Here is an 11,871-nt window from a genome sequence, read left to right on the forward strand (position 1 = left end):
GAACTCCGCATCCCTCTGAGGACACCTCCAGATCACTGCATCTAACAGCCCTGTCCACAAGCGATTTCAGACTCTACCCTCCTGACAGTGTAGCACATGGCTCTGGGTTACTCACATGCCACTTTCAAGCACCACGACAAAACACTAAAAGCTGAATTCCTGTTTATTCATTTCTAAGCAGCCTCAGCCCGAGCAGCCAGCAAAACACCCTGGTCCTCCAGACACTGCCACAGGCAGGGTGCAAGCCTAACAGCTCTGCATGGCTGCTTTGCAACATGCTTCCAAACTGGATGCAGGAAAGGAATAAGGAAAGATTGGGGGTTTTTTTCCCCAGGCTGTGAAAGTATCACAGTGGCACTTTATAAAAAGCTCAAAATTCCATTTTTACAACTCCAGTTTCACTGTGCACTATTACTATCCTCTGTAACATCATATCCTTCTGATCACCCCACCACTGCAACCCCCACCAACCATGCATTTCAATGTAAAACCCAAACCAAGCCACCAAAACCTACAGCTTCTAGCTGCTCGTCTCAAAACAAAAAAGGATTGCTTTTAGCTTAGAAACCAGCTGGCTTGTCTCTTCCTAGAAAGCATCCTTTAAAGAATAAAACAAAAAGAAACACAAAAAAGCAACATCACTCATTATGCTCACCTAAAGGCACAGCGTTTTAAGTGTTACATGTGATAAAAAACCTCAGGGGCACCACAGAACACAAAGAAACCCAGATTACACAAGTTTGTCTCCTTAGAGGATATGTCTATATTTATCAACATAGACATTTTATGAAGTGACCTTTTTCTGATGCCTGTATCACGCATTGGCTCATTCTTGACGATATAAAGCTATTATTTCTCTATTGTCTTCTATCTGGACTTCACCTCAGCCTTAGTGCCTACAAGAGAAGGAAAGTGAGACAAAGCAAGCAAAGAAGAAGGAAAAAAAAGCACAGTTCATAGCAGAAATAGTGGCAATATTGAGGAAGGCTGAGAAAACTACTTCAATACTCATTTAACAAGCCAGGAGTGAGAGTCTTAGCCTTGCCCAGCACAGCAGTGACAGCATGCTTGATCTGTTGATGGCTCTGAGGATAGCTCAGAGGAGGTGGTTGAGGAGTAGTGTGTGTTTAAGGAGGAGTTACAGCCTTCACACCACTGTGACTGCTGGGCATGAGCCACAGCAGCAAAACTGCTTTAAACCAAGCATCGGAGCTGCTGTCCCAAGGTCAGGGGAAATGAACTGAAGGTGGCTTTAAACCACCTTTCATCCCACAGGAACCATTTCTGGGCTTATCACCACCCCCAAACACAAGAGACATTTCATTTTCCACACATACACTCTTTCATCTCATGACTGCCAAATGAATTTATTATTAAATAGAAAAATGTTTACTGACTTTTCAACCTAAATTTATTTGCTTTCCTCCCACAATCTTCAAGGGACTTTTCTTTAAAATACCATCCCTAACCAGGGTGAGTGCCCCTACATTCCTGGAAGTACCGTATTCCCCATTCGGAGGCCTCCAGCCCTCGCTACAAAGCTGCAATTCAGTATAGCTGTAAGCACAGATTTTTTGAATACCATGCATAGGTATATTCAGGCCCGTGGCTCTTTGAAGTAGGACCTAAACAAAGGTTCCAGTTCATGCAAGATGACCGGTTTTAAAACGTTCTGGATTTCAGTATTACGCACCGACTAAAGTTTTGTTTTAGACTTGTCTCCAAGAGACAAAACCAGAGGTCTACATGCAAAATTCAAGATACCCCAGCTATGCTGATCCACTGAAATATCAACACTGAAATCCAACAATGGTGAAATGGTGAAAACCAGAACCTCAGTGGAAGTTTATTGCTATAGCTTTGGCTTTAAGCCTGTTATAAACACACACTTACCTGCTTAATAACATAAAAAATGCTATCATAAGCATCCTGTTGTGTATATATGCTGCAGCTGTAGTCATCTTCATCAACTCCAGAATAACCTTTCAGGAATAGGTGTTTAAAAGCAATAGTGTTTTCTTCCTTAAATGAGACCACCAACTGGTTACTCAAACCAAAAAAAATAAGCTGACAAGAGAAGGAAAAACAAATTCAGATTTTGAAGACTGGTCAAACAGCAACATTTTGGAAACAGCTCTGAATTATAATAAACATCAAACAGAAAGGTGCCTGTTCCTGTAACCCAGCTACAACAAGAGCAAAGCATCTGTTAATTAATGCCATAAGACTACCAAAGTCAAGGTTACCACATGTAGGGTAAGAGAAACAGAATCAGTGTGAGACTTTGATTGCTAAAACTTACATTGCAGCAAGACAGCCAGATCACTGCCACCTTTCACATACCAACTCAAACTGGAATTAGTGCCAAAAACATTGTTAAGGATGCAGGCAGCAGAAGAGCTAGCCCAATGGCACAGACTGCTACCCCAGAAATGCCCTCCTTTGCTACGGGACAAATTCCAGCAGTTTCTTCCCATCTCTGGTGCAGCACAGGATTAGAGCAAACCTCTGTGGGACCCCACAGCAACAAAAAGCATCATCTGCGTGGTTTAGGTGCTGGTTAAGGAGGCCATAATGAGTCCCCAGCATTTGTGTTGCCCTGCCAAATGGATGTTTCTCCCATTCTCACCACCAGCAAAAAATATGTAAGCGGGGCCTAAAAGTTGAAATCAAGCAATGAGAGATTCTTCACAAACATAGTAGCAGGAGGATGGTCCCAGGACCCAAATAGCTAACTCTTCATCCTAGTTTTAAACCACTTATCAACAGCAAACATGGAACTGTTGTTACTGCATGGAGTTTCCAAGCCCCACCAAAAAAACAGTAGAAGTAAGAATGAGAAACTGAAAGCAAAGGATCAGAGAACTTAGAAATCCCCCAGAGCAGGCAGGCTCCACCAACATCCAAATTCCTTCTCAAAACACTGGAAATGGGAAGCACACCTATTCCCCTCCCTGCCAGCCTTCACTGTGTCCTCTTTCATCCTAGACAGCAATTGCTTCGATCTGAGCCAGGCTGAAAGAACACACGCAGCAGGACTATTTAGTGCAAGGCTGCACAGCAAAGCCACAGCCAGGGCAGAGAAGCAAGGATGTCAGCTCGGCCAGGTACATGCAGTCTTCAGACTAAGAACTGAATCTTCACACTTCTGGCCAAGTGTCAATTCAACTATTTATGTCTTTGGTTCACTGGGAAAAAAAAAAAACTGAGTGCAAAAAAAAAATAAATCAGGGATCTTCCAGCTGCAGTACAGAGAAATGCAACATACCCAGCAGGGTTTCCTCAGGGGAATCCCTAGGGGATTTCAACACACAGGCCACAAGTGTCATGACTAGCAGGCTGGCATCAGGAAGAAGCTGCTATATGGAGGAATCATCCCTCAAGGCCTTGCTCTCCCTCTGAAATACAGAGGTGCTTGTTGAACCTGCCTGTTTACCACTAGCTCACATTTGAGACATCTCAGCAGAGAAGCAACACATTTTCCTTCAAAAAACTCTCTTCTCCTTGTCCCACCAACCACCTGCTGGGCATCTGAGCAAGACCCAGGGCTGGCAAGAAGTTTCTTAAGCAACAGTGCAGGAACTCTTCTGGCTTTTGAAAGCTAAACAGCAGAGCACCCTTCCTGCTCATAAAGGATAGCAGGATGCTGGGACAGCAGACTGAGGAAACAGATCCTCAGAGAAGCCACTGAATGTGGCTTCGTCCTGTTCCTGCCTGTGGCCAGACCTGCATCAGGACTCCAGCACGGCAGCAGCCAGATCCTGGCAGGATCTGGCAGGGCCAGGGAGCCTGTCATGTCATTCCAGCAGGGAGATGAAGCGCAGGAGCGGTCAATAAAACACAGCGGCACATAAGCCAGGGTTACACTTCTTTCTAGCTAGCAAGTCAAACAAACCTGGAGTTCTGCAACTCAGCATGTTTTTGGGAGTTGCACATTTAGCTGTACTTGCAAAGCATCAGATGTCAGAGTCCTGCATTTCAAAGGTCCAGAAACGTCACTTCTACTTATACACATGTCCCACTTTGCTTCCCTCAGCCTCCAGTCACCATTTCTTAGTTGATTGAAAAATAACAAATGACACTGTGCAGTTTTAAAACGCCCTCTTCTTCACCTCTACCCAAGTACCTGACCGCTTGAAATGACAGAAGCAATGGGCACATCTGATTCCTGTGGCCCAGTCATCCCCATCATCACCACCGAGCAGCATTTTAACACTGAGCAGGAACACATCAACTTACTGACTAGATTTCAAGAACTATCACACTTGACATTGTTCAGTGAAATGTATGAACACAGCAGGAAGCAGAACAGAGAGCAGCACTGTGACAGCCAGCCTAAAGACTGTGCTGGATATAGTGAGAAAGAAAAGTAGGGTTTTTTTCTAGTACTACCTTAAAGACAGCAAAATACGTGGTCAAATACTGCCCAAGATGTCCAGGAAGCTTTTGTAATTGAGTTTATGTTATTCTTTCCCCTCGACACACCTTTCATAGTATTTTTCCCTTTCTGGACTGTAAGTGGGAAGTTCAGGTCAGTAACAAGTATCCAGGGATGGCAAAGGCCCAGGACCACAGACCTACTACTTCTCCTGCACATCATTGTTTCTACTTTTAGAAAGTGTAGCAGAGGAAGGATTACCTGTGTAGTAACCATAAGTATTTTCAAGATCTGCAAAGCCAGTTTCCATGGTATTTGACGTCTTGCTCTGTATTTTTCACAAGGGTTCATGAAGTAAAACTTCAAATCCTCTTTCAGAGCCGTCTCGTTTAGATCTGAATCTGACTGAGCCATCATACTTCTGCCATAAATAATACTTTAGTTAGAAACCAACAGAACACTTTGGCAAACAGTTTCCCCAAATTGCAGTTTCACCTCAGGCCACCACACAACATGAAAAGTCTGTAATGGTTTTCTGGTTTACAGCAAAAGGCAAGAAACATGTCCCTGTGATCACATCATTGAAAATCATTGTCACATTAGGTCATAAAACCCCAACATTTACATCATTATTTCTGAGGAAATAGGTATTAAATAAGACGATCTGTAATAGTGCTACTAAGTCTACCTTTATCTCTTCAAATTAAATATTTGAAGTGAGGAGAGGCCATTGTTCACACATTTCTTTGAATAACCCACATTCTACCACCCGAAAAAGGTGTCTTTAAGACTAAGCAACCAGAGCAGGCTTCACAGCACACTTCTGTTATGAACATGCAGCTTTAAGGGTGAAACTCATAGGCATTTATTTATTTAAATATCTGGGCATGTAAAAAACAGGGAGAAAAGCACAGAAGACTGTTGTTCTAGGGGGTCTTAAATCACTCTTTTCCTTCTCAGCTGAAGAGGACACTGAAAACTTTCCCCTTCTCTTAATCTTTTTAACCCCATTTTCCAGTACCATAATCGTCAGAAATTTCTTGCCTCACACAAAGATCAGAGCCTAACTTGCAACTTTTCCCCTCCCTCCATGTGTTAACGTAGAGCAATCGTGTCTGAAACTGGGTACATAAGCCAACTGTCAGTCCCATTTACAGCTTGGAGAATTACCCCCAGGTTATGAATTTTAAGAAGGATAGCATTTTCTCAGGGTCAAAACCAAAACCATCAATTCCAAGTTTTCTGATACATTGTAACTTCTTCCATCCTCACCTGCCTGAGGTTTAAGCCCAAAGCGTACACCACAAAGCACATCTGGTTTTCTAGAACCAGCTATCTCTCAAGAGGAGAAATGAGAATTTGAAAACACAGTAAGTTTGACACCACAGTGTTTCCTCATAAGAGGAAGTGAAAAAAATCTGTTTTAACATGAGAGGCTCAAAGGTTGTCCCTATTACAGCCTTAAATCAATAACTCATGAGGATGATGGGAGGTAGGCTGATTTTGGTTTTGAAATGGGAACAAACACAGTAAAGTTTTTAAGCAAGACAAAGTGTAGAATACATCCCTATTTAAATTCAAAATAAAACCAAAGTTCATTTAAACTAGTCAAGCATAAGACACAGCAACTTTGAAAAACTTGCACACACCTAACAGAAAAGCGTATGGCCATGGCAGCCGTGAGGAACCTCACACAATTCAGTACCAGCTTCCCTCAAACAGCCAGCTGCATTCGTGCAAGCGCACAACCAACAAAACCCAGCCCAGAGTAAGATAGGGGAGTAAGTGAGAAGGAGGAAATGAAGCCGTTTTAAGATGGATCTGATCAAGATTCAAAGCATGAAACTATGAATCACTCCAAGATGTCAGCGAAACCCTCCCCTCAGCTTACTGTAAAGGCTTAGCTGAAGTGACAGTTCTTAACCATCAACAGCAAACCTCGTAAGAAAAACTAGGTCTTCTGATACTCAAATGCACACCATGGAAGACACATGGCTTTCTCTAAAGTTATCTTCCAAACCCCTACAGCTATTCTAATAGCTTGATGTTGACTAATAGCAGTATTTTAACTTTGACACATCCCTCGTTTAACTCCACTGGCTACAGATTACGCTCACTGATGCCTTTAGCTTCCTTTATTAATTAGCTGTAGAAATTGTGTACCAGTAATTCAGTCAAGGAAAACAACATCCTTTTTCAGCTTAAGAGGAAGCTGTGAGATCCAAGCCTGGACCACGGCTGGGCTTTGTCTTCCAATAAAGAGGAGGAGTTTCTCCGGTGTAATATACAAGAAATCATTTGTTTGGCAATAGGTGAAATACAGCAATTAGAAACTTGTGGGCATTTATTTATTTAAATGTCTGGACATGTAAAAAACAGCAGAAAAGGCACAGAAGACCGTTGTTGTAGGGGTCTTAAATCACTCTTTTCCCTCTCAACAGAGCAGGACACCGAAAACTTTCCCCTTCTCATTTTCAACCCTGTTTCCCAGTACCACAATTGACAGACGTTTCTCGCTTCACACAAAGATCAGAGCCTAACTTGTCTTTTTTACGAAAAGTTAAGAAGCTCCGAGTTAATCACGAAGAGAAACCATCCAGCACTACCACATGCTCATTAGCCTAATGACGCAGATTAACCCCAGCTCAAGACAAAGCAAAGGACCAATTCAACCCAGCCACAGGAGCGCAATTAACCCCCCTCAACCGCTTTCCGCAGCGCGTGGTGCAAAGCGCCGAAAGGAGCGAAGTTCTGTGCATAAGGAGTCACTCTACAAGGCGCGCGTTCAAGTGCGCGTTTCTGTGTCACTAAGCGCTGAGCGCCACAAGCAGCAGCTGCTAGCAGCTTTAGTTCTAAAAGCAGCATCAGTGCAGCCACGGCCGCGATGCTGCGGCGGGCAGGACAGGCTGCTCGGGTGGTGCCTGGCGAGGCGCTCCTGAAGCTCAGTGCTCCATTCAAGGGAGCTTTGCACAGCGATGACTTCCGCTGGCAGCTCTCTGCTGAGGAAACAGGTTTGTAACTCTCCGCTCCTCACCTAGCGGAAAAAGCACCACCGAATCAAGTAGCTAAAAAGCTAGAGACTGCAGGTTCACTTTTAAAATACATATAGCAATTGGCTGCAAGAGCGACACTAACGCCGTCCATCAGAGACCCCCATCGGGAACATTTACCTACCCGAGGTATTAACGGGATTGTTTGTTCTCTTCATAAACACCGCGCCAAACAAACCAGCACAGCGACCACCGCGCCGGGTGCTCCGCACCAGCCCGGGCACCCCCGCATCAGCCCTGCCGAGCTGGTAACTCGCCGGGCGCAGGGCATCGCCTGCCCCTTCTCAGAAAGGCGAGCTCCAAGTAACCGAGAGGAACCCCCCCCGCCTCCTTTCTCAGAGCTGCCGACGTTACTGACCTGCCAAAAGCGGCCAGAGCGAGGGGCACACGCACCGCGACGGCAGCACCCGGCAGCGCCGGGGCGGGGAAGTTCCGTAGTCGCCGAACGGCCGGACAAAGCGAGCCGAGAGGTGAGGCAGGCGGCCGGGACCCGCCTTGCTCAGCAAGCGCGGAACTCCAGTCTCGAGTAACGCCCCCCCGCCCGCTCGCTAACCCAGGGCCCGAGCGCCGCGGGGCGCGATAGCGGGAGCGCTGCCCCGCGGCAGCCCCCCTGGTACGGCAGGACGCGCCCGTTATCGCCGCCCCGCACGGGCGCCGTGCCCCGAGCGGTGGGCTGGACCCCGACCCGCGCCCCAGGGCGCCTCGGTCCCTCCCACAGCCGTTAGCGAAGGAGCGCCCTGATCCCCGCTGGGCAGCGTGACCCGAGCGGGGAGCGCCACGCCCGGCCCCGTCCCGTCCCGCTCACCTACCCGCCGGCGACGGCCCGTCCGCCGGGCAGGTACTTGAGGGAGATCTCCATGGGGCCGCGGAGCTCGGCCGCCGCCCGGGCAGGGCAGGGCCGGACACCGGCGGTCCTCGGCGGCAGCGGGCGGAGAGGGAGGGAGCCAGCGCCGTGACCCGAACGGCCTGGGCCGGGCCACGCCGCGCGGCCCCGTCCCGCTAACAAGCCCCGCACCGCGCCGCGCCGCCTTTATGGGCCCGGGCGGAGGAGGGCGCCCCGCCGCCCACGTGCCCCGCGCCCGCCCGGACGGGCCGGCAGCGGCTGGAGCCCCCCCCCCCTCCGCCAGCTCTGCCTCCCTCCCGGCGGCAAGCACCGCTGCTCAGGCTCCTGCCAGGCGGAGCAGGGCTCGGTAGCCGCTGCTGAAGGCGGGCTGTCAGGGGAGATCCGCAGAGCCGGTGGGCTGGCAGCGGCGAAGGTGCTTGGTACCTCGGAGGATGTGGTTTGATGTTGTTACGCCAAACTGGAGTGTTCAAAAGAGAACGCAGATGTAGAAGAGGCTTCAATGCAGCAACCGTGGGCTCTCTTCCTGCCCACATGGTGGGGATGGGCAGCGTAGGGCTTCCATCATGCTCTCAGGTGATGCTGTGTTTGGTTCCAGTCACGCTGTTTAAGGGAAAAGAAGGAACAAAGGCCCAGACAAACATCCATGTTCGGTTACTCAAAATGAGCTGCAAGAGCATTGTGTCAGCTCATGCATGAACGTTTTCTTAAGGTGTCCTCTGAAGCATCTGGTAATAGCTACTGCCTGGGGCAGGAAGATGCCCCCGACAGGTGCAATCACAGGTTTGGTCTTTTACAGCAGCATCTGTTTTTCCCCCATCTGCCAGAAATAAATTATGCCTTACTTCTTTTCTCTTTTCTTATTGGAAAGGTATGCACATACCTGGATTTGATTTCTTCTTTTTATTGCATGGACACCTATCTACTTCATAACATGCTTCTCTCCAACACAGAAGCTGGTACTTAGGAACAAGTATGGCCCCCACCTCTCTCTTCCTCTCAGTGTAACTCCACTCTGATAGGAGGTCCGGCTTTTCTGAAAACAAGAGGTTCTCCCTACCCGGACGTATGCAAAACATAGCCATTGAGATGAGCCTCAGTATGAAAACAGCTGTTACCCAAGTTTTGGCACCCTGCAACTTATTTTCATGAGGAAATACTGACTCTCAGTAGTTTACAGGCAAGTCTTTCCAAAGCACAGTGAGGATCACATGAAGGAACTCTCTTACCCCTCCACACCTTCTTGGACAGCACTGAAGTCTCTGTTTTCCTTAGGATGGGATTTATAAGCATAATGACTTTATCTGATTCCTTATCTACTTCTTTACTCTCCCCACCTGCATTTCACAGTTCTGTGTCTGCTTGATTATGTCAGCATAAAGATACCAATGTCTCCAGGATGCAGCTTTACACCCATTACTGGCACTGCTGATGTCGAGATCACCAATACTCTTGAAGTCATGAGGCTGGTTTTTTAGAGTAAGGTCATTGTCCCACTTCTTGGCTCTGCAAGGCCATAACCAGCACATCATATATTGACACAAAATAAGATTTAAAATGCCCCACCACACACACAAGAGCAGCAGCCACAGATCTCCTGCCAGACCTGCACTTCATCTCAAATGTTAGAAAACACAGCACTTGACTGGCTGCTTCCCAGGTGAGCCAGATACTCAGGCAGATGAAGATCCTGAACACTAAGGACCAGGCAGGTCATAAATTTGGACAGCAAGTTCAGCACTATCAAGGTAAACAAGCCATCTTTTTCTTAACCCAAAATACAGATAGATATCAGGTCTGTAATACAAGCAGCATTTATTTTTCCAGTCAGAAATGGCCATTACGAGCAGGCATAAGCCAGTAACATGTCAAGATATTATTTTTCTTCCCTCATGTGTTTGTGGCCAAAATTAAGCAATTGCTGCTCTGCTAATTTTATAAGCAATTGCCCCTACTTTTCCTCCCACCCCACCCTATCTTCTGCTTTACGCATCCTTCTCCTAATTTAAGGGAGCCCTTCCCCTCTGGCTTCACACTGCCCATTACTGCCTGAAGGGAAGTTGCCTTTCATCAACCCTTTTCTCCCCAAACCCACACAACTGCCAGCAGTACTGAAGTAAAAGCTGCATAGTCCAGCAGAAGTAGCAGAGCCTGGTTTGTCAATGAATTTTGATGTCTCAGCGGATTGAATTTTAGCTGTAGCACAAGCACAGGTCATTACTTAAAGACTCGAACAGGGATTTCACTGCAAAAGAAGCTTCAAAGTTCGCTCTTCAGGCAACACAAGTCTTCAGTGGAAGATTTCTCCTATTAGGTATGCTTATTTGTTTCTCTGGCAAACTCTGAAAAGCTGTTAAACAGCATCAAACTGGGAAACGATCCTCACCAGAGCCCCTGGGAGCTATCCTGGCTACAGGAAATGCAAGTTCACACACTCCACGCACCGCTTCCTGCCAGAAATTGTGTATTGCTATTAAAAAAAAGCAGCTCCTATATTAACCTGGCATCATATTTACTCTTAAGATGAACACTGACACACCCAGTACTTAGCTCAGCTGGAAATGTTTATTGTAGGGTATTTACAATGTGTAAACATTCAGACTGAACATGTTTAGTGTCATTCACCTTTGTGCACAGCTTTATACATTGTCAGACATTCCCACAGGATTGTTGCTCACAAATGCAAGTTACCTAAAATATGCTATAGAAAATAAGGCATCCATTAAACGGTATCACAATCAACAGAGCATCTAAACTAAGTTGCCAAAAGCAAACTGTTAGAAGATGTAATGTCTCAGACAGCTGCTGGCAGTACCAGGTTATTAGGTTGGTAGAAAACATCCAGTTTCTAAAGTGTGGAGAGATATAACTCTCAGAGACATATCTATTAAATAAGTATCTATTTAACTTAGTTTAGACTTCAGGTTTATAGACTTGTGTACCAGAAGAAATTTTCAAATAAAAATTAGGTATTTTGAAAGTGCTTTTTTCTGACTTTAAAAACATAAGGTCAGCACACTGTGAAGCTGACAACTGTAACTGATCCTGCCCAGAGCTGGATATAGGAGAACATCTACATTTCTCCACTCAACTTACCCCTCAAACTGCAGTTCTGGCCTGGTTTATCCCTGGCCTCTCAGAGAAGAGACTGCCTCTTACATTAAGTGGTACTTATGTTTGTAGAAATATTTGGTTTATCCTCTCAGCCATATTTCAGTGGCTTGTGCATCAGTTCACTGCAATGTCTTCAGAAACAAGTTACACCAAATGTCACAGTTTTAGTTTATTTTTACTATGAGAACGGACAAACAAGAAATGCTGAGGGCTCCAGAGTGAGCTTGCTTTCGTCCAGTGCTGGGTCAGCCATAGCAAGATGATCCCTGCAGTACTGAGGGCTAGGTTTCTCTTCGAAGGTGCAGTTGTCTGGCACTATTTCTACTTGTAGTTGAAAGGTACTGCATTTCTAGTCTATCCACATGATCAAGCCAAGCCTCTAAACACAGACAGCATTTTAATGCCCTTTGCATTCTAGCACACTTTGATTGATAAAATGTCACCACCCCAAACCCCTGAACTAGCAGTGATAGCGCACAAGCAGAGAG

At 46.3% G+C, this 11,871-nt stretch overlaps 1 protein-coding gene across 3 annotated transcripts in view; it reads right to left on the reverse strand.

Annotated features, from left to right (window-relative positions):
* MCOLN2 (mucolipin TRP cation channel 2) overlaps positions 1 to 8,287 on the reverse strand; it is a gene marked incomplete at both ends in the record, with an annotated part of 30,967 nt that extends 22,680 nt beyond the window's left edge. For all 3 annotated transcript variants that reach the window (XM_084266481.1, XM_084266482.1, XM_084266480.1), the window contains 3 exons: positions 1,894 to 2,067; positions 4,640 to 4,799; positions 8,238 to 8,287. In XM_084266481.1, coding sequence (XP_084122607.1) covers positions 1,894 to 2,067; positions 4,640 to 4,799; positions 8,238 to 8,287 — 384 coding nt within the window. The remainder of the gene's footprint in view (positions 1 to 1,893; positions 2,068 to 4,639; positions 4,800 to 8,237) is intronic.
* Between the last annotated feature and the right edge of the window lie 3,584 nt (positions 8,288 to 11,871).

The sequence above is a fragment of the Gallinula chloropus genome, assembly GCF_964237585.1.
Source record: "Gallinula chloropus genome assembly, chromosome: 6".
Taxonomy (NCBI): domain Eukaryota; kingdom Metazoa; phylum Chordata; class Aves; order Gruiformes; family Rallidae; genus Gallinula; species Gallinula chloropus.